Genomic DNA, 23,980 nt, shown 5'->3' with positions numbered 1-23,980 from the left:
GTCCCTAGGTCTAAGGTCAAGGTCACACTTAGAGGTCAAAGGATACAAGAATAAAAACCTTGTCCGGAGCATTTCTTCTTCATGCATTGAGAGATTTTGGCACAAATGTTTACCACCACGAGACGGAGTGTCATGCGCAAGATCCAGGTCACTAGGCCTAAGGTCAAGGTCACACTTAGAGGCCAAAGGTCAGATACAAGAATGACTTTGTCCGAAGCATTTCTTCTTCATGCATGGAGGGATTTTGATGTAACTTGGCACAATTATACACCATCATGAGACGAAGTGTCATGCGCAGTTCCCTTCTTTAGAATTACTTCCCTTTGTTGCTACTTTAAATAGCTTTTATTGTAACTTTTTCATTACTAGTCGTAGGGAAAAATCGAGACCACTTTTCTGTAGTACAACAAACATGCTAAATCCAATTTTGAGGTGTATTTTGACCAGTCTCTTCCTGATAAAGATTTTTGTGCGGACTTGCAATTTTTTTTTTTTTTTTTTTTTTTTTTTTAAAGATTAACTTCCCTTAGTTGTTACTATAAATAACTTATATTGTAACATTTTTATAATTGACCCTAGGGAAAAAACAAGACCACTTTTCTGTAGTACAGCATAGATGTTACTCTCCAGTTTTAGGTGTATTTTATTAATTTTATTATATATAAGGTATCTCTACCTAGTAAGGAGTTTTTTTGTGGACTTTAAAGAACAAAAGACTTACAATGATTACTAAACAACCACAAAATTAACATTCCATTTGCAAATACAGCTGCTAGAGTAAAGAAATTTGCTTTGACGGGCATATATTGTGACATTCTGGCACTCTTGTTCCCTGTTAGCTTTCCATTCCTTCTTTTTACAGTAGCCATATAGAAAAACATCATAGTTATACTCTTCATGAAAATTAATAAAATTTAGCAGTAAACCACCTCACTACTGACTTATTCTTTCTTCCACATCTTAAAACCCCTGATGCGGACCACATCCTTCAATTATGATATGCCCGGTGGGGGGATTAGCCGTGTCTGACATGGCTCTTGTTTAATATTATAGCTGTGCGCTCCCCTCCCTCTAAGATATAGGTTATAATTTCATTTTGATAAAGTATGACCGTGACATGTTCGTTCCAAATATAGAATCAAATCGCAGTGTGTCCTATCAAGATTCTACGTAGGGCGCATTCCTTATGTCTAATTTAGATTGAAGGGAACATTTATATTTGTGTACAATGGCATATACATTGTACAGGTTTCTCTGTAAGTACTCTATAATATAATATAAATATCTTTTAGAACATACATGTAAACATATCTAAGCGTATTGTGTTTTTAAGACAACTTAAATATTTTCGTTATCAGGCAATAACTATTTAAAATGGAAATCAAGAGTCCTCAGAATAACAAGAGTCCTCAGAATTACAAGAGTCCTCAGAATTACTGTAGAACATCGCTTGGGGTGTAGAATTCTTAGTTTTGAAGAAGCCATCCAGCTGGATTACGAAAGCTCGATAGTTCTACTCTTGTGCCTAAAATAATGTTGTGAGGGCATGTAGGCCTTTCCCCAACATAAAAAAGTCTCCATGTAAACTTCATATGTCTTAGTGTGACTTTTAATAATAGCAAAGCGAATCAAAGGAAAAAAAGATCGGCTTATCCAGTATTGTGCAATACGGCAGGTATATTTGAAAAATTACAATTAAGACAACATAGCCAGGGTCATGTAACGTGCAGTAAACCATGTCTAACTATTGGCGAATTACCCGTGGCAGGTATATTTAGTGATTGTTGTGAAAATTTTAAACGCAACTGTTTTTTTTAGAAAATCACAATTTCAATAACATTAAAAAGGAATATGATAAGCAATATAAAGTCAACTGAGCTAACTCTCTTTTTCTTAAACAATAAATAAAGTTAACTTATAATCACATACAGCTGTAATTATACACCTATTGGAGGCTTGCTAGTCAATAGTAAAAACTATTGCCCTGGATCCGAAAAATCAAGGGCAGATAGTTTCGACCATTGACCGGTAAGCCATTTAAAAAGTGTTTTATTACATGACATTCGCAGTTTCATGTTCAAATCTTTGTTTTATTAGCTCCGAAAACATGTGTTGATTATAGACCGGTCATATAGCATACACTATTTACACAAGGAATCAAGTAATATCATGAATTATTAAACAAATGTTAAAGTATGATTTCAGTGTGTTTGGTATGTGCATCAGTGCTGAGAAAGGAATATGTGTCTGCATTTCTCTGTAAGTAACACATTTTTTTGGACAATTTTTCACTTGGTTAAAAAGTTTAAAATATAATTTTAACCTGGTAAATAAATATGTATACATGTTATATGTATGTAAGATAATTAATTCCGACATTTGTTTTACGAAAACATGGGATTAGTATAACTATTCATTTTGGTCATTGACAAATGTTGTTTTTTTTTCAAACTTTTTGAAATTATTAATGATGTTGAAAGTAAGTTTATAACATTTCACAATGAACGATGGTATGCAAAACTACATTTTAGCAAGGTGGATACTCATGGTGTTGATAACAAATCGACGTTGGGATCATGTAATTTATGGTGGCATTTTTCTGCCACGAGATAGCAAAGTAGCTAGCGCGATACTTTAAAAGATATTGTGATAGAGATTTCTGAAAAGATTATCTAAATAGTTGAAGGTTTCATTGAAATATTATTTTGATAATTTACATTATTATCTCGATACATTTTGCGTAAGTGCCAACGGCTGCCATTTCTTAGCCAGATGATGGCTATCTAGATACTTTCAGAATTTATTTTAATATTTCTGAATTTTCTGATAAGTTTATCTCAATACCCAAACGTTTCCTGGAAATAAAAATTATATCAAGAAAACAACTTACTGCGATAACGTTTGAGAAAAGTGCATAACTTTACTGGAAAGTTTAAAATATTATTGTGGTAGCTACCCACCATCTCGTGGCAGTTCAAAAGCATTAACAAGAAATTTAGGCTAAAACGTTTTCAGGAAATAGAAACATATTATTATTCTTATGAAAATATTATTTATTGCTGAAATGATTTCAGGAAAATGCGGACATTTGTTGAAAAGATTACATTATTATCGTGTAATCTACCTAGCTATCTCGTGGCAGAAAAATTCCACTATAGTAATTACTGTGAATAATTTTCTTGTTTGGGGTAGAGAAGTCTCTCCAGTCATAATATGATTTTCTGAGCGTTATCTGTACATAGCAAGTATTAGCAACCAGTATAGATTCTATGTGTTAAGAATACCAGTTTATCAACTTTGTTTATATAATACTCATTTTTTTGTAGAAAGAAAGTCAATACGTACACATGATATATACAAAAAATATATAAATTGTCATTCCCAGTTTTGCATGTAGAACTTTATTTCTATACTTTAAGGGCACCATTCACACCAGTCATGTGACCAAATACACGAATACAATGGTATGTATATTTTCGACAAAATCGGATATGACAGTGGTTTTAAACAATACATATACGTTCAGTAGATGATGTTGAATATTCATTTGCATCAATAAAGAGAAAAATGGTTAACGTAAACAAATTTTGTTTCAGGTATATAAAACACGTCGGTAATTTTTAAATTCATTAATGTTACATCAAGTACTTGAATTTCAACAGTGCGATGATTGAAAATACAAAGGATTCATAGCTCTGAACTAAAATGATTAATTTTCACTAATGCCATTTTTTTAAAAGCAACACGCAGATTTGGACAATAAAAAGCGCTTTATATATCTTTTAATTTCATTTTGTCTACTCCGCTTGAATTGTAAATCATTATGTTTTTCAGTTCTATTGACAAAGCTCCAAAATCATCCATGTATCAGTGATACACAGAGTACGTATGCTCAAAGAAGTGCTTAATGTATCCAGTATAACTATCTTTGTATGAGGAAATTCACATTTTAGAATGTATCATATATGCAAGTACCAAAGCAAATATGCTTCATGATTTTGTAAATTTAAACCCCAAGAAATATCCAGCCAATTAAATAACAGTACAATACATAGATGACCCATACTTTGACTTTACCTTTTATAAAATGGATGCACAGTATATTTCTTATGAAAACAAAATGAATAAATAAATAAAGAAACTTTTGAAGAAAGAATAAAAAAAGCATTAAGATATGAAACAGATACATTGCAAGTTTTGAACGATGATTTAATTAAATATGACCATAGAAATGCATGTCACAGTATAGCATATTAAAATTAAAGAGAGTAAATTATGTCCCTCTGTCTATTATGTTGTGCAGCACTTGTGTTATACCCAATACAGTTTGTTTCCACATCACTGGAAATACTTGATCTCAATTCTACTCGACATGATTTCTTTTTCTGTTAAACAAAGAAGAATATTGTTTGTTCGTCACAGTTACTACGACATTACGTCAAACGGGCATGGAGCAGAATACACACAAAACAGAAAATAATTAATAGTAGTCGTCAAGGATATGGATAGGATAGTAATCTTTAGTAACGTGTTAGTATCGTAATGATATATCTCAGACATTGATTTTTTTTTCTGGAATTATCATTGTATGTCGTTCAGATGGGTATTATTACAGCATTTTTCCGAGGCAAAGTCACTGTATGGGACATATTTTTTTTCTAAAATAGACACATTTTATTATAATATTCTTGGTTTTATAGTATGGCACATGTTAGAACCTTTGCAGTCTAAAAGTCATACTTGTCTACGAGAACTGATAAACAATATGGCTGGTAAGTTGGATAAATTCACGTTTATAATTTTATGACACATTTATGGTTAAATATAAAGTTTAATTCCAAGGAGGTAGAACGTACAAAAATATCAGTAATCGGTTGGTAATAAACCTTTTGTATTACTGAAACGACATGTCGCAGCCTTTTCTAGTGGAGGGAGCTTTTTTTTTCTTTTCTGGATTTAACGTCGCACCCAAACATGATAGGTCATATGGCGACTTTCCAGCTTTTTAATGGTACAGGAAGACCCCAGGTGCCCCTCCGTGCATTATTTCATCACGAGCGGGCACCTGGGTAGAACCACCGACCTACTTTAAGCCAGCTGGAGGGCTTCCTCACATGAAGAATTCAACGCCCCGAGTGAGGCTCGAACCCACATCGACATGGGGCAAGTGATTTGAAGTCAGCGACCTTAATCACTCGGCCACGGAGGCTCCTCAGTGGAGGGAGCTGGAGGTGGGGGATTGAGTTGGGGCATTTGAAAGAAATAGTAAGAAAAAGAGAATTATACCAAAAAATATATATAATTATGTTTAGATACAATGATAACAAATAGTAAAAATACTGGTGATGATAATAAATTTATAATAAAACCGATAATAAAGCAGTGAAAAGCAGTGTTTTTCTTTTTTCTTTTTGTAGCATACATACAATCCCACAATTCCGCTGGAAAGGACTGCCGGTGCTCACATGACTTTGCTCGAGATGTGGTACATCCTTTAGGAAGTAAAAATATTTTATCCTTTTTTAATCACCCATAAAAAAAATACCATTTGAAATTTCTGAACATTGTCGATATTTAAACATGTTAACATCAATTTTTGAATTTTACCCTGTGTAGCCTGATATTATCGATTTTTAATCGGGTATATATTTATTATTACATACTAGACTGTTAAGTCTGATATTGTTGTTATTAAAACATTTATTAATTAATTATTGAGTATAAAACTGTGTAGCCTGATATTGTCGCTAATGAATACTGTATAAATTTATTATTGCATACTTAACTGTGCATGTAGCCTGATATTGTCGATTTTGAATAATACATACACTTATCATTAAATACTTAACTGTATAGCCTGCAACTGTCGATCGTGTATCATGCATACATTTATGATTTTATACTATACTCTTAACCATGATATTCTCTATTTTACAGATAACCATGACCATTACTTGGAATGTCTTGCCTATAATTCCAACTGCGAATGTAAGTTGAAAATACAAAAACTTTAACACTTCAATGGATTACCTTTAGATTGATACAAACCGCACAATTGTGTATTACGTTTACTTCTGTATAGAGATAAGACACTACCTTAAATATATAATACTTCAATTAAAAGTTACCAGGGTGGTAATAGGAAAGTTCTGATCTTTGCAATATTTAGAGATATTGAATTGGTCGACAATTACAGTTTTGATAGAATGGTCTTAATAGCAACATTTCACGTGTTTGCAATGATAGAGAATCTTATTTTTCAGATTTGTTTAATTACTTCTATCTACGACTACACCAAACACACGAGGTTTCCAGATGCCAACCTCATTACCACGGTATTGAAAGTTTAGTTAAATGTTATAGTACAGACCGTTTTCACTAAGCCTGATCATTGTTAATAATTAGAGACACAAGTATTACTGAAATCTTCTATAATAAACACAACTTTGGTTGTGTATATTTACTGATTCCTTGAGTAATATAATATTACTTTTTTTTGAGTCTAGTATTATAAGAGGTGCGACTACGGCTGTGATTAGTTATTACACCAACACAAGCTTCAGTATTATTTGTGTTTATAACATAGCAAGCGTGACTTCGGTTGTGTTCGTTATGTGTGTGTGTGTGTGTGTGTATTTACTGATTACTTGAGTAATATAATATTACTTTTTTTGAGTCTAGTATTATAAGAGGTGCGACTACGGCTGTGATTAGTTATTACACCAACACAAGCTTCAGTATTATTTGTGCTTATAACATAGCAAGCATGGCTTCGGTTGTGTTCGTATATGTGTGTGTGTGTGTGTGCGTGCGTGCGTGCGTGCGTGCGTGCGTGTGTGTGTGTGTGTGTGTTCATTATGACAACAATCAGCAACATTCATTATACAGCACAACTTCAGCATTACTCTCGCCTACTCTAATAAGATGCGTGACTACGTCTTTGTTTATTAATGACACAAGTCAGCAACATTCATTATACAGCACAGCTTAAGCATTACTTGCGCAGATTGCTCTATAAGTTATAAGAGACCATGGTTGTGTTTATTAACTTACATTTTCCGAAATCTTTAATAATTAAAACAATTAATTGTGTTTTCTAAGAACTCTCATTATAATACCAAGTTCTGCTTGCGATTACTAACGCTTTTCAATGTGTAATTTTCAGTTTGGACACATCTAAGAGACATCAGAAACCGTTTAGGATTAGACCAGCAATCGGAAATGATATTACACCTCATCCGTATGCATATGATTATGTGTTATTATTGTATCCGATTTTTGAATACTGTTATAGAATAGAAAAAAGTGGAAACTTCACAGGTCGCCCAATACGACAAAAACGAAAATGTTGCAGGCTCGGTTTGATTGAGCCTGTTCATAGACGGTAGTGGAAATGCATGCTACCGTCCACGCCCTCTAGCCCCGGGTTGAGCAGAACTCAACTTTTACACATGTTAAAAGTACAAAAAAGCAATTTTGAGACATCCGCAGATGTATTCAAACGGCGGTGAACATGGAACCTTCAATGATACACGTGTTGAGGCGTGTAATTCCATGAAGAGCGGCGTTTGGTCCCCAGATAAAGTATTTGCACCAAACGAGAAAACAATGGGCAGAACTAAACAAACTGGAATTTAGATAGGGGATCTGAGGTTATGGAGCTTGCGTATCACAGGAACTGTCAAAAGACAAAATTAAAAAGCAAGCACCATATCCAAGGGGTGATTATACAATACTCAAGGCTATGAAAGCGGGAGTATATAGTCCAATCCACAAGAGCCTTTCTCATTTAATTCTCACTACTAAAAAGGAAACCTTTAGATTCAGGCAGTTTATTGCATGTAAAACCAAAATATAATATATAGGAATGCATAACTTAAATACTGTTGTAAATGGCTGGGCGTAAATTAAAGCAGCATGCCTCTAGATTTGGCTAAAAATCATCTTTCTTTCAAATTGAAGTTTTGGTCATATTATGAACATTAGAATATGAATTTTTGTTTCTAAAATACTTTAAGAATTCGAAATAAATAAAGAAAAAAAGATGACCGCGTCGGAAATCGAACCCTGGATCGCCGCGGCAATAAAAACATTTTTCCGTCGTCGTAACCAATAACACTATAGCTGAAGTAGTGAATGATGACTTCAAAATATAGATATATTTAATCGAGACAGTTTACCTGGAGTAAAAGTTCGAGACAGTTTACCTGGAGTAAAAGTGTGACAAACGCTTTTCGATTTTCATCGTAAAAAGTAGTAAAAACAGCAAATTATCATATGTTTCCGTAACATACAGTTTGTCAGTAATTAAGTGTTTTTAAAGCCTTCTTAAGAAATATAGCATTTATTTCAAGATGTATCTAAATTAAATATTTTTTTGTTGTTGAATGATCTGGAGGCATGCCGCTTTAAAGCTTATTCAAATATAAGCTAGTTCCTATAAATGGTAATTTGAATGATTTTGATTTGAGATTTAACACAATTTGTATTGCTTTTAAATTAAATCTCACAGATATTATGTCTTGTTTTCAGAAACATATTCAAACGGTCACGAAAATGTTTGTAAATGTCACCAAGGTATGTATATATTAACAGACTCGTCTACCGTTAAGAGAAATCAGCATGATTTACATTGCCGTATTAAAGTAAGAACCACTGTCGTACTTAAATACAGTACCTAAATAACGGAACATTCCATTACTAAAAGTACGAAAACAAAACATCATTAATCTCGAAACCGAACTATATATAAACCTTCCTATTGATATTTCAATAATGAGACAGAAGAAAAGGTATCGCCTTCAGTATATTTCAACACCGCTATTATAGTATAATGTATAAGTTAAATAATGTATGCAACACCGACATCTTTTTAAGATTCCTGTTTACTGCTTGCTTACAATGTTTTCCATTATTTTATATACTGAGTTTCTATGCATAAGAGAATGAAAAATGGCTTTTACAATCCATATGACTGTAGATGCTAAAACAACAACAACAGAACGTTCACTTGTCAAAAGTACACTTCCTTTGAGGGTAACAGAAATACACCAAGTCACTACCAATCTAACAAATCCTACAACGATAGAACCTGTAGTCCAAACGATTCCGTCTACACAGTCCTCGGTAAAGATCACGTCGACTTGTCAGAAATACAGATCAGTGTCGAACATAGCTGTTGGAGAGATTTCATCTCATCCGTTGGCATATCTTTGCCCTTCTGGGAACCGAACTTCAAACGAGGCGTTTGTGTTAGTAAATTGCAACGTAGGTTCACCTGCTAACTGGATCAAAGGATTAAACGTAAGCTTAAATCAACAAACACGTAAGATAATAGAATAATTACTACATTATAAAACATGGATAGATTTATGAAATTGATGAGTACTAGTATGTGATGCCATCTAGACAATCGGTCTGTTTACCTAATGTATACTGTTAAGATTATTTAAGTAGATGATATTAAGATGATTAAAATGTGATGAGGAATTGACTGAGCAGTTTATCTTGAAATCGGGACATTCTTAGAGTCAGTTTCGCGTTGTTTCTTCCTGATTAGTCTAGAAGTAGGCTGATAGATATGAGCGATAACAAATTTTAATGAAAGTGAAAAAATATGTCATACCGTTTAAAAGTATCCCATTAAAATGACTAAATATGAAGACAACCATATATGTGACTGATTAAGTCAGGTGGGTGCTAAATTCGGATAGAAATTAGACCAAAACAATAAAGGAAGTTAAGTGGCTATTAAATACAGGTGACCCCTAAGACAAGTTTATTTGTACTTGAAATGCATGTATATATCGCCTTTCACTTATCTAGGTTTACGTTATATCTCACTTTAAAGGTGATGGAAAACTGTGACCGGATACCAACCTATACTCCAATAGCAACATTTGGAGCAGAGTACCTAGGCATTCATGAACATAAAGGCCTGTCAGGGATTTTTCTCGGATGTATACCAGGCGGCTTTAAGGTAAATTTTTTCCGTTTAAGTGCAATATGAGATTAACAAAAATAGTAAATACATGTACAGACATATCCCGTAACTGTTCGAAATTGTTCCCATGAAGGCAGAGCTCACAAAAGCATGGAACAAAAACAGTGCAATTTAAACAAACATCCCAGATAATCATTTTGAAGCATACTAAGCAGAAAAAAATCTAATTCTGTTTGACTGAATCTCTTTTTTTGAGGGAATGAAATGTACTACACCTCTTACGCCTATGCACCAGTCTTTAACGGATCTTTATTTTGCAAAAGTTTTAAGAACTATATGATTGTCAGGATATGCGTTATATTACCCAGGGAAGTGCCTACGCCTTTAGTTTCTTGAACAATGAAATGGGTCCAATCGTAAAGGTGACTATGCCTAAGACTAGCTAAAAACGATATAAAATGTCCTTTGTTAAAACGTACAGCTGGTGAGACCAAACATAACATACATGAACTTTCGTCTGGCTACCTTGCCTAAATGATGTGTGTACCAATGAGTAGTAAATGTTTTTTAAATTATGAGCTAGATAATTTCAGGAATCAGGCAAATCACTAAATGTTTCAAACTAGCAATCTTCAATTAATAATAATTAGCTCAAACCCCTGTAGGCAGGAGATTCTATAACTGTTTTTTGTTCAAGTTCCCGCCAGACAATGTCTTTAAATCAACACCATACGAGTCCTCTGTCCTCTTAATTGAAGTTGCAACTCTATATGATTGCCCTGACTCCTGAATGCTCAGCGCTTATATGCTATCATATGTAGCATTCAACTACCATATGGGTATAATCCGATACTTTGCCAATAACGCTGAACCGTCTACAAGCTGGAACTCTCCTAATCCTACTATCTCAGTAGATTACCAAACTCTGGGTCTCTGTCACAGCTTTCCGATGCTCAGCTTATATTTGCTTTTGTCTATAGCATTTAACTATCCTTAAGGTTAAACTTCTATGTGCTGGCCCTATAGCTCGAAACCTTGTTCAAATTCTGCAATTCATCTTTATTCTATGAACTTCAGTCGTCTTCTTTTTAATGCTTTAACCGCCCTGACAGTGTAGTTGCAATAACTTCCTTATCAAGGTACTGGGATAAATTATTAGTTGGAATCCTCGATGTGTCTTCTTCTATTGCTGGATACCGAATGATCTCTATGCCATCCGTCTACATATTTATACTTTAGCAGAGGTGAGCTTTGGTTGGTGCTATTTATAGAACTTGTTTCTGATTGGTCCAAAATCGAACATAGCATTTTACAAGGTGTACTTGCTCTAACAAATATCTGGTCCCTTTAACTATTGTATTTATCATAATTTGTGATGCTGGAATTCAGCTTTTAACATAATGAACCCAAATCAGCCACAAATGACCCAAATCGTATTATTAAAAGCAATTCAACAATAATTTTAGCAATGATAGCATGAACACGGAGTGATAATCTGTCTGTGCTTATGTGTAACGTAATCAATATATGATATACAAAAATTATTCTGACAAGGATATTGAGCAAAAGTTTTAAGGTACATATCTGATTCAATTTCAACTGATCTTACTTTTAGGGTTGGATTGCAAATAGTGTACATTTATCATCAAGGGAACTTATCCTATATTTTCAAAAGGCACTAAACATATCTTTAACACTTTCAAAAGAAATGATAAGCCAATGTTACACAAAATGAAGTTAGATTGCTAAGTTTTATCCCAATATCGTATTTCTTCATAATCGCCTACTGTATTTATAACAAAATAGCGTTTTATCACTATTTATACACGATGTGCGCTTATACGTCGGGCGTAATAATTTCACAAGGGCGCAGTATTACTTTATAAATTTCTATGCAAGGCTGATTCAGATCTAGTTGGTGGCAAATTTAGAATTTTCATATAAGAATGATGTTTGATCAGATGGTTAAGATCGTCTACGAAAATATAAATGTCTCGGCAGAGCCTCGACTTTTATATTCTCTTCGACTCACTTAACAAAATTATATTTATAAGACAGTAACCTAATATTCTCTGTTTATTTCAGAACACCGCATGACAAACTGTATGTTCTTTGTTTCAGATGGCATATCAAGACTGTGACACAAGCGCCACTATTAAACATATCGAGAACGGAAACGGATCTGGAATTGATGATCCTAATACTTATTTTGTTATTGTTTAGTCATCTCTTCAACTGATTAAAATTCAACGTGTCGAGAATAAAATCTAATCAAGACTTAATAAACTTTTCGTTTTCTCTATATTTGAGTATCTCACAATCCTTTGTACGGGCAGACATTTGACTCTTCAAGGCACAACGACTGTCAGTAGAAATTAGAGAGGTTCAGGTGAAGAAAAAGGAAAATAAAAAGTTTAGTGTTTGAAAGGTCAGACAATGGGGTTACACAATTGCAAGTTTTGCCCTTATGGATCGTTGTCATTCAATATCCCTACTATTACAGAAGTAAATTAGCGACAGTCTTTACAAAAACATTAATTAAAACTACTAATATTAGTTCTAGTGAAAAAATGATAGTACGAACAGTCTATCACTATCTCATTTGTTATACTAAATAAAAAAATAATTACATTTGTTTCATACGACATATATCTTATTGATCTAGAATAAACATCTATTTGAATTCATTTGAACGATTTCATTTGCTTACTCATTATGCTTCTTTGATACTATTGACTACTGCATTTGATCTGCATTTGACATACTTGCAATGACATACTGTATTTTGACATACTGCATTTTGACATCCTGCATTTTGACATACTGCATTGACATACTGAATCGACATACTGCATTTTGACATCCTGCTTTTGACAAACTGCATTTTGACATCCTGCATTTTGACATACTGCATTTTGACATACTGCTGTTTGACATACTGCATTTTGACATACTGCATTGACATACTGCATTTTGACATACTGCATTGACATACTGCATTTTGACATCCTGCATTTTGACATACTGCATTGACATCATATCCTGCATTTTGACATCCTGCATTGACATACTGCATTTTGACAAACTGCATTGACATACTGGTCGGCATTAATTCTCCCGCATTAAGTGTACGCATGCATTGAATTGTACACTATGTTAAACCTAACTATAACCTTTAGTCATATATTGTACACTCAAACGTGTAACATCTAATAGGCGATGCAGTGTTGATTGACATACTGATTTTGACATATGCATTATTCGATTTCTGATCACAGGTCACTTTATTTTGATACCTGTTACAAAGTCTATATATAGGCTGATGAATAAACATACTCTTGACATAACTGGCATTATAAAAATTTGAGTATGCATTTGTTATATCCTATCATTTCAGTGGATTTGATTTACAAATGTTTCGGAAGGATTACGTATGCATTTATAATATTTAATATAATTATTTCTTGGTATCCTTTTTGTTTAGACACTCGGTCTATTGGCCTAAATACCATAAGGTCACAGTTTCAGATAATATTCCTATTTATGCATGCCGTCTCGATATCCTGGTGTAACTGCTTGACATCTGATGATCCCTGTATAAAATACCTGCATGTACATACTATTTGCATGCGCGCAGTTAGATGCTCTACTGCATTTGCATCCTAATGATGACCAGATGATTGTATGATTTGATATACATCGCAATGGAATACGTAATATTCATGCATTAATACGGGCTTTTATTACTCATTTGACAGATACGCAGTGAGTCCAAATGTTGTATAAGTAGAAACTTGCATTTTACAATGCATTAGAATATAATAATATTTATGAATCTACTTAATTGTTTATGTAAATACTAATTAAATACTGCGTTCCAAGTTTAATGGAATGATTATTATCTCACCGCATTGAGTGTAATTGATCAATACATTGCATGTACTATTCTAAAAATGTATAACTTAAATAAAATATTGCTTTAAGAGCTATATTGGTAGTTATTGTTATCCAACCCAGGTTTTGTGTAACGGTTGAATGCATACCTGCATTACATTTTCTAAAGAATGTTTCACTTACAAAGACCCAGATTTCGCTTATCACAGACAATTCATCATCATTGGTATATTATAGTCTTGTTTTCTTTTTTCAGTAGTTATTGGAGTTTTGTCCAGTCTGCAGACGTCATTGGCATTTTTTCTCTGGCGTAAGATAACATTAATATTCTACAGAAATTACCAACAACAAGTACGAAGACAATAAACTGAATATATGTCCTCTAATTTTCAATTTATTGTCAATTAACGAGTTCAAGCCAGCAGATGATTTAACTTTCTTTTTATCAGAGTCATGAATTAATTCGAGCAAACGTATTGATTTGCTCGCTGTTAGCCTAAAAAGCGCAAAAGGAAAATCATATAAAACAAAGCTCTTGGCGATGTGAATAATTTATAGCAAATATGCTTGTTTTTATAATGTTTAAAGACGATACTGCATTATATCAGATCAGATATTGATAGAATTTCTTTCGCCATTAGATTTGTAATATTATTATGTGCGACCATTGGCAGTTTCATTCGATAACTACAGTAATATACTGCATAAAACATAATTCGCTTATAACAATTAACTAACACTGGAAATAAAATGTTACCACACATTTCGTTGATTTTGTGCTCACTGTTTTCATCAAGTTGAAAACTGAATCATGCGGTTTATAAACGGAAATGTTTATGTATACGATCCATAACGTTTACTGTTATCATATTTTTCTGTTATACTTTAAGATAAGATAATACATGTTTTTGTTGTTTTTTTTTTGTTTTTGTTTTTTGCATAATTATAATGATTTTAATATTTCAGGACAATCACCACGCCATGCAATAAATCATACCTGCGTTCCTAATAAAACAAAACCACGTCAAATAATCTCACATACAGGTCCATCGCTAGATATAAGGCTCTTCATACATTATATGCTATATAACAAGACAGCGTGTTACACCTTCATACAAAATAACAAGTTATACGTTTATGATGTACGATATAAAATAAGATGTAATGTTACAAATTGTTGCTATATTGCAAGACAAGAGGTTAAAAATTTAAGCTATAACTATAATACCTTTCAGCCGATCCTACCAGACCTCCAACCGTTTTTCAACCACCATGTGACCTGATAAAAGAGTATTTAGGTGAGCTAATTACTGAAGTACAAATATACGATATCCGAATTAAATATTACATTGATCCAACTTTGTGTTATGTATGTTTGTGAACAGAGGCTGTCATGCGTTGGCATTCTGTTATAAAAGTTATCAAAGACTGCTGTTGTGCTAGTTAATAAAATTTGTAAGTAAGAAAACTAATGTTTATAGTGTTTATGTAGTACATGTATTTTCATGTGTTTGTGTTTATTTTTTTTATTTTTCAGTGTTGAGACAAGCAATCAGCAGCCAACCTTGCATAAGCAACACACAAAGTAAAACTTTCTGAAACATCTAAACACACTTTCCCATAGGAAATAATAATATAATCTGTGTAGCAGTTTGTTTTAACAATGCCATTTGAAATAGTGGGAGACATTTCTAGCAAAAGGAAATCGTACATTTGTGGATATTGTTGTCACTTCCACAGCCCGCTAATGTAGTATCTAAAAACTTTGCTTATCTGGTTATCGATTTCATACGATAAAATTTCAGGATGGAACATGTTCGAACAGGGCCACATGACAAATTATATCACTTAATAACGATGCATTTGATTCCAAAAATATATATACACGCATGATCTTTTTCGTGTTTTATTAACTTAAAGACTTATTTTAGGTTACTTTTACAGTTTGGTCTTTGCTGGAGCCGGTAGCCATTCACCAACGTGCATGCTTAGGGAGAGCTATTTTAGAAATAACAGGTATTGTAGCCTACTACATTGTATTCAGTTGCAAAAGAGAACAAAATGTGCAGAAGATATACCGTAGGTTGATCACGTATCTAATCTACAATAAAATTCCTTTGTTGTAAACAAAATCAGATAGACTAAGAGGAGACCACCGATTTTCAAGTAATACATACGAAAAAGTATGTTCTGACATCTTCCCAAATTTTAGTGCATCTTCTGGGACAAAATGAGTCATTACATTATTTTTTAAAACATGTGTTAAAAGATATATATATATATATATATATATATATATATATATATATATATATATATATATTTTTTTTTTGCTTAATAAGTTTATTTTTAGACGTAACCAGTATCCCATTTTGGCGACTCCTCCAGACGATTGTTTGTAATATTAATTTGAAGATAGTGCAAGCAGACACACCAATTCCAGCCTGGTGGCTTAGCGTGTCCTGTGTAAATGTACCCATAATTCAGATTACTGTATCACTGTCTTTTTTGTGAATTCATTTTTTGCAGCTTATCTCACTGCCGCCGTGGATCACGGTGAAAACTGTCAATGTAATGGTGAATTTTATAAGAACCCGATGAACCCAGTTGGTGGTAAGAGAATTTACTTGACTGACATATGAAAAAAGTCATGCATGATGCTAGAAAAGAAAAAGATAATTTAGAAAGGTATTTACTAAATTACATAGATTGCCTACGTTCCTAGCACTTGTCAGAAATATTAAACTTGTGCTTAAAAATCCTCTGCATGGATACATTCAAACATGGCCGAATTTGATTTTCTATTGAACAAAGAGGACTGAAATGCGTGACGTTTTTTGGCAATAAAATCCCAGTTTGTACGTCATTATTATAACGTTATAGAGTCAAACGTCACAGCGGCGAGTTGAAAGTCAAAAGAATACAAAATGTTTCTAAACAACAAAATGAAATTATCAAAATAGTGATGTAAACAAGTGGTCGTTATTATGAGGTGGTATATAACTGTAGTTTGATTGTTTGTGTTTCATATTTTTGAAATTGATTATACATGATTATTTTACACTTCAGGCGGACACGACCATTACGGAGAGTGTCTGTTCGGCAATTCCAACTGTCAGTGTAAGAGTTTTTATGTATGTTTTTGCACGCGCTTGTGTACGTTCGCGCCGCGCATGCGTGCGTTGCGACATCTTTGATCTGGTAGGCATCGAAAGCTTAAAGAGATACAATATGACTCTTTCGATAACCACATTTATAGCACATCATTACTGTGACTTACATGTTTAAAAGACTAAAAAAATAGTTTTCATCCATTTATATCTGGTGGCATATTTCTTGTTCTGGGTTATATTCATTATCTAATAAATGATATTGAATTACGACCTGATGATTACATTTAGCAGCAGACCTCTAGTAAAAACATGAAAATGAAATATTGTATGTTACGAACACAGCGTAATAGACACGTGGCTATTTTGAAAAAGCATAAAATTATGCATTAAAGAACTATAATTTATGGAAAAGTATATATATAATAGCTTTATTGTGTTAAAATATTCTGAAACAATAATCATATAAATGCTATTTTCAGACCTGTGGGACTATTTTTACCTGCGTTATGGACATTATAATGAAAAGTCACAGTGTCAAACGCATCACCATGGTAACTTATCGTTTATTTTTTAAGTTGCATTATACACAACAAATTTTCCAACACCACTTTCAATATTTTTACGTGTTATAAATTACTAACAGTACATTTTATTATATTTCTCGAACGTTTAGGACAATAGAGTTGTAACTCGATACATCGATTTTGCTTACCTCAAAATTCCGGCTGTCTCGAAGACATTTTATTCCGTCCCAAAACATAATAGATAACTGACAAATTTTATTCTTAAAAGTGACTTACAGGCCCATGGGGCCGGGTGCAATATGTATTTACTAATTGTAAAACGCATAAAGGACAGCCAAGCAGTCTAAGGAGGTTCGTATCGAGATCATCTCTATTGCAATACACTCTGCACTAGTTTTAATATGAAAGTTATTGCGAAAAATTATCTGAGCTTTTTAAGTATACTGTATCATTTTTGTACTTCTTTTGATAAATTGTATAACAGAATTCCAGCTGATAAAATATGCATTATTTACTACCCTTTTGTTATTATACTTAGTCATACGGTCAAACAACGGCTTGTATTTTACAAGTAAATACGGACAGGCAGAAAATATATTTCGTAATGTACCTTTTGTATCGTATGTTGACGGACTACTTTCATTAAATATGCAAAACCCTAAACAGTTCTATAAATAGCGCACACAAAAACTACACTCAGTTTGGTTTAAACATCGGTACACTGTTAAAACATTGAAGATTTCGTTCGATAATAGAATGGCAAACAAAAAAGCGGAGGTTTGTAATAAAAAGATCATCATAATAATTACTGGATCTGGGACTATGTATTCGTATCTCGTGGAATTAGCCAGGGTGGATCACACTCGACGTTCAAGCCGAATGCAGGATCCCTGATCAAGCTACTATCATCATAACCTTATTGTATTACTGTGTATGGAGACAATCAATAAATTACCATTTTAGACACACAATTGTGGCTGTTTTGTTCCCCACATGAAAATACACATTTATTAAGACTGAATGTAAGACCTTGCTTCTTTTTTTCTATTTCAGTTTGGAAACATCTCAGGGATATTCACAACGTTGGTGGTGATCTTCAAGGCGACATGGTTCTACATTTAAGCCGTGCGTATTAATACGCTGTGTATTCTATTTTTGTTGCAAATGGCATTGGTCTAAACCACTACTTTCCAAAATACAATAATAACCAAAACGCAAACAGCATTAGCTTCGTACTCTTTTTTAACAAACAACTACAACTAAACATGTTATTAGATTAAAGTCTTAATCTATAGATATTAGAATTTTAATACACTTTTGTAGAAGTTCTTAACATGTTAAGAAAAACCAAATAATTCTCTAGCGTTAGAATAATTCATGCATCGTGATATTTTCCTTGATATTACACTACTTTTTCATTTGTTAATTTTATTCCTTATATATGTTGATTCTAAAGAACGCACTATAGAATGTTTCTAACGTTTCTGTCTTCAGTTACTTGATTTGTTTTGTCTATTTTTTCTACAGTAACGTATTCATATGGACTAAAGGATACATGTGTTTGCAAAGTATGTGAGTAAACACAGAACTTAGTAATAATATTTGCATATTTTGCTAAACTGTATTTGTAACGATTTACACCCTTATAAGCTTACCATAGAAAAACTTAACTTAGGTTAATACTTGCCAACGTTGATACATTCAGAATTTTAACAAACATTACTGCTTGCAAAAATGTATATATAAGCCATGCCATGGGAAACCAACATAGTGGCTTTGCGACCAGCATGGATCCAGACAAGCCTGCGCATCCGCGCAGTCTGGTCAGCATCCATGCTGTTCGCTTTCAAAGCCTATTGCATTTTAGAGAAACCATTAGCCAACAGCATGGATCCTGACCAGACTGCGTGGATGCACAGGCTGGTCTGGTTCCATGCTGGTCACAGAGCTACTATGTTGGTTTTTCCATGGCATGGCTCATATAACGTTTAACAGTATAGTAACATATCCTTTTCCATTTATTTTGCCTTCTGTGTAAAGTTTCTAACTAAATGATCTAACTGTTAATTCAGTAATTACCTGTACGTAATAACAGAATAAAGATACATACTTTTATATAAGCTGAACCAGCCATCGACACCAGAGTCAACCATCTCTTCAGCAACGACTACCATCAACGCAAATTTCCCATCTAAAACTACTCTACAGAGTAGACCAACAGCTGTAATCACGCAGCCAAGCACAACAATGTCCACTGTATCACTGGGTAAGAGCCTCCTTACAGCGGTTAAGTGTTGGCACTTAGCTTTGACTGTCACTTTTATATCAATCATGTAAAACAAATTACTCAGTGATTATACATTGGGTAATGGGAGTTATGACATCAAAGTTACTACGTACGGCGTAATATGTCAAGCAATACTGATTTCGTTATCAATACTAGGTAAGAAGTTAGAAGAAGAGTATTGCTTGGGTAGGTTCGTTTCTGGATATTCGTCAATGCTGTTTTAGCACGGTCAAAAATCCTGGATAAACAAGTTTTCTGCTATTCTAAATTGTAGGTTTTCCAACATGCAAGAAGTATGACATTGTTTCTGACATTGCAAAAGGTAAATTTGAATCTCATCCCGCGGCTAGACAATGTACTTCTGGGAACAAAACTTCTCACGAGGCCTTCATATTGGTGAATTGTGATGCTGTATCTCCACAACTTTGGAAGAAAGGAGCAAGTGTAAATATTATTTTTAAAATTGTTCAAATACCAAAAAAGAAAATACAAAAAGAAAAAAGAAAACACACACACACACACACATACAGAACAATCAAGTACATATATTACAGCTGTTGAATTTTTTTGTCTTTCGGGATCATGGAGTTAATTTATTATTATGTATAAAAGAGTTTTGACAAAAATTACGACAGTTCCTTCTTTTTATATAACTAAACGTTTTTGATAGAAGAGGTTATGACTGTACTGTTCTGAAACATACCTCAAGTTTAAATGCTCAGCACTTTTTAATTTTTGCTTTGCTTTCTTCTTAAATTTTAAACATTAAAAAAAAAGAACAAAAAAAAAAAAAAAAAAAAACACAAACAAACGGGACATGTTAGGGCCTGTGCTCACCCCACAGTGCACGTGTCTACATCTACACGTATACGCTCTTTCCAGGAGTGCTTCAAGGGCGGCTGCGTTTTTTGAATGTGGGCTTTCTTGTTGGCATTTGGTGCCTTCGCTTGGGAAACTATTGCATGTGTTATAATCGCTTACGGACAGATTCAGCCAAACCAAACCAACTACCATTTTACTTTGATGCATACAACGTCTGTCTTCATTATTCCTTCTCTTGAGAAGGAATATCTTAATTCAATAAGTCACACTTGACTGAGCTACTGATGTCGAAAGCTGTTGTAATTACAAGTTGGCCAATTAAACTCCGTGACCTTAGAAATAACCTCTGACGTTAAACAATTCTTTCTCAATTGAGGCGACTCATTGATTACTTAATACTTAACCCGAAGATGATTAATTGATACTTTTATTTCCTCCTGAACATATCATATGTACATTCACCAGATAGACATATATCAGCAAATTTAAATGTAAACAACCAAATATTATCGTTACCTTCAAATGCATGGTTAATACATGAAAACAACCCCCATTGTGACCCTCTAATTATTATGTGCAATTAATTCACACATCGAATCAGGTCAATGTCTTATTGCCGTATTTACTCTACTGAAAGAGGTAACAGATTTAATTAGTTGTTGGATTTAACAATTTATGTTAAATAACTAGTGTAAATACTTACCTGATAATTTTTTGGCAGTATCAAACAGACATTGCAACCAAAATTTTACAAGATGGTCATTTTGTATTTATATAGATGTGCCCTATAAGGAACTTTTGGTTGCTTTAACTTGTATCGTAAATAAACATTTAAAGAATGCATCTATTAAAAATCCTCAATTATCTAATTAATGTTTTCTCGATATGCCAATGCTATGCGTCTTTCGCTCATTGCATAGCGTTTGTACATGTTTTAAAAACTTGTGTAAATATACTCATACTTTATGTTGTGCTATTCATTTTGTTCATTTTTAGAAACATCAAAATATTCCAAAGCATTGGAAGTTGTTCTAACAAGGCAGCGGTCTCAACCACGCGTGAACACAATTGTATTGTCATTTTAATAATACTTTCACAGGTGATGTCTAGTTGTGATACACTACCATCTTACACTCCTATAGCTGCAATCAAAAACGTCAGTACAGAAGCGCAGAGAGAATGGGAATTGTCTGGAATTTTCATAGGCTGTGTCAGTGGTGGTTTTAAGGTAGTGCGTCATATTTGATTTTAAATACAGTCGAATTTCGTTTTCTCGAACTCGACGGGAACGGCAAAATGTATTCGAATTATATGAAGTTCAAAATATTGATAATTATACATTATGTATGGATTTTGTCGACACATGTCGATGAATTCAAGTGAAGGGTAGCGTTTGAATTATCCGAGTTCATACGAACGACGAACAAAGTATGTAGTATGTGAAATTCTTGGTGTGATCTTTATTTCAGAAAAAAAACTATAAATCTACATGTACAGTTATTCATGCATTTAACAATAATTTAAAAAAAAAAAATTCGTACACTCTTATCTTGAAGGCATACTTCAGCACTTTTCCGAAAACACGTGGACTGCATAAAATATCATTATAAGTCGAATTTCGGTTATCTCGCAGTAAAACGCTCGATTCCTTGTCATCGAAACTCCGATATTTAAGTATAATACTTACATAGATATCAAATATGTCTGTATGTTTTTTTTTAGATGTCGTACCAAGACTGTGACACTAAACCGACAATTGTTCACATAGAAAGCGGAAATGGCACCGGCATACATGATCCTTACAATTACTTTGTCATCGTCAATTCGATATAATAATGCGAAAGATATAATAAATCTTTGACTTATTGTTCACATTTCTTGTAATGTAGCTTCTCAAACATTTTTCATCGCTCTAGATTTCATGTACATTTTCTTTAGAGTATGAACTGCCTTGAAATATAATGAAATATAATGAACAATGAGCATTTTTGCTTTCGCAGACAGTGACCGCTATCATTTTTCAACATGGGATTATAAGAAGAGTAGACTAGTTACAAACTACATGTATATACCTGTTTGTATCATGAAAATATGAATTTGGCGGGTCATTTTTGATGAAAAAAATATCAGTCAAACAAACACACTGAAAAAACGGCTAAAATGTTATTCCGGATTGTAATGATGATTTTATGACAAATTCTTTAACGCTATTATTTCATTATGAAAATGATAGCTCAATGTCCAGCTAAGGTCTACCAGGTGATTTCAGCGAAATATTCAATGAAAAGTGGGAAAAAGTCTATTCAGTGCAAAACAAATGAATGAATAAATAAAAAATAGATAACACTAAAAATAAAGTTATAAATGTAGGAGATCTGTTTGAATCCGCCATTTTGCGTCTACCCTTTCCTATTTAGTGTATATGTCCATACACAGTAAATGATTACATGTACTTAAAAACCCTCTGAGCTGGATACCTCTTTTATAGTTTGCAAAGGTTACTGGCGCAAATGAACAAATTTTGTTAAGTCAGATTCTACTGCTATTTCTCTATTTAGTTTTCCGCTCAATTCAAGGTAATAAAATGTCAATATCGAGTATAAGCTTTAATGTTTGTACAGATTTTAAAGTAGTAAATACAGATCTTAAAAAAAAACTTCCGCTTGTTTAAAACTAAAGTATCCCCTTCAGTTGCGGCTTTGATTCCAAGCGAAACCAATCGTCTTTTGTGATTGCTTAAATTTTAATATGCCTAAATGCTAAAAAAACCGAAACAAAACAAAAAAAAACAAACAAACAAAAAAAAAAAAAAAAAAAAAAAAAAAAAACGCCACGAACTGGTTCTGCCTTTGCGACCAGTGTAGATCAATATTAAGATCACTATCTTCGTGGTAAGCACCCTTTTAAACAATTAACCGTACTGTCCAAATTGAAAGATTAACAAGGCCATTACAGAAATGTAGCAATTTTTCATGATACGGTAATTTTAAGACATGGTAATGTTTTTAGTCACTTTATATAGTAAAGTTTTGTTTACATTTAATTTGGTATCCAAACTATAATTCTAAATTAAAGCAAAGTTTGTACATTTTTGACAGCACTATTAATTCAAGGCTTTTGAGAGGTGTTGCACATTTCATTACCTCTCATGAACAGACTCAATCAAACCGAGTCTGCTATTGTTTTTCTTGGTTGCTTTCTTTGCTTCCAAAGGATCTTTTTACAAATTTTATTAACTATCACAACAGCAATCTTTAAGTGCCGTGTGGCGGCTGTAAAAAGTCTCCCCGTACTTGGATTCAGTGTTGTTATATTTTCTGGTCCTTTGGGATCATGGAGTCCATTTAACATATGTGTAATAGGGTTCCGCTTAAGCCGGTGCTAGGATGCGTGAGAG

General features: G+C 33.3%; 2 protein-coding genes across 2 annotated transcripts; both read left to right on the top strand.

Moving 5' to 3' along the window:
* Nucleotides 1–1,124: 1,124 nt before the first annotated feature.
* Nucleotides 1,125–12,229, top strand: LOC123539423 (uncharacterized). Its single transcript, XM_045324005.2, has 13 exons — nucleotides 1,125–1,256; nucleotides 2,206–2,259; nucleotides 3,420–3,464; nucleotides 3,835–3,882; nucleotides 4,701–4,772; nucleotides 5,418–5,501; nucleotides 5,938–5,988; nucleotides 6,264–6,335; nucleotides 7,166–7,240; nucleotides 8,533–8,577; nucleotides 8,981–9,303; nucleotides 9,851–9,979; nucleotides 12,065–12,229. Exons 1-13 carry the CDS (start codon nucleotides 1,229–1,231, stop codon nucleotides 12,164–12,166), a joined length of 1,128 nt encoding a protein of 375 aa, XP_045179940.2. The 5' UTR covers nucleotides 1,125–1,228; the 3' UTR covers nucleotides 12,167–12,229.
* A 484-nt stretch (nucleotides 12,230–12,713) lies between these two features.
* Nucleotides 12,714–22,423, top strand: LOC123539216 (uncharacterized). Its single transcript, XM_053529873.1, has 14 exons — nucleotides 12,714–12,723; nucleotides 14,094–14,147; nucleotides 15,073–15,135; nucleotides 15,375–15,422; nucleotides 15,782–15,853; nucleotides 16,367–16,450; nucleotides 16,907–16,993; nucleotides 17,430–17,501; nucleotides 18,528–18,599; nucleotides 19,002–19,042; nucleotides 19,596–19,740; nucleotides 20,036–20,205; nucleotides 21,683–21,811; nucleotides 22,306–22,423. The coding sequence occupies exons 1-14, from the start codon at nucleotides 12,714–12,716 to the stop codon at nucleotides 22,414–22,416; spliced, it is 1,158 nt and encodes a 385-aa protein (XP_053385848.1). The 3' UTR covers nucleotides 22,417–22,423.
* Nucleotides 22,424–23,980: the final 1,557 nt, after the last annotated feature.

This window comes from Mercenaria mercenaria, chromosome 18 (genome assembly GCF_021730395.1).
Source record: "Mercenaria mercenaria strain notata chromosome 18, MADL_Memer_1, whole genome shotgun sequence".
NCBI lineage: Eukaryota > Metazoa > Mollusca > Bivalvia > Venerida > Veneridae > Mercenaria > Mercenaria mercenaria.
Note: the sequence above shows the minus strand (reverse complement) of the source record. Positions and strands in the feature narration are given on the sequence as shown.

Coding starts and splice junctions, on each gene's coding strand:
- LOC123539216 (XM_053529873.1), top strand. Junction 15,423..15,781: donor TTGCATAAGCAACACACAAA/GTAAAACTTTCT, acceptor TTACTTTTACAG/TTTGGTCTTTGCTGGAGCCG. Junction 20,206..21,682: donor TTTGGAAGAAAGGAGCAAGT/GTAAATATTATT, acceptor ATACTTTCACAG/GTGATGTCTAGTTGTGATAC.
- LOC123539423 (XM_045324005.2), top strand. CDS start 1,229: ATGGCATATACATTGTACAGGTTTCTCT. Junction 4,773..5,417: donor ACTGATAAACAATATGGCTG/GTAAGTTGGATA, acceptor TTCTTTTTGTAG/CATACATACAATCCCACAAT. Junction 5,502..5,937: donor TGTGGTACATCCTTTAGGAA/GTAAAAATATTT, acceptor TCTATTTTACAG/ATAACCATGACCATTACTTG.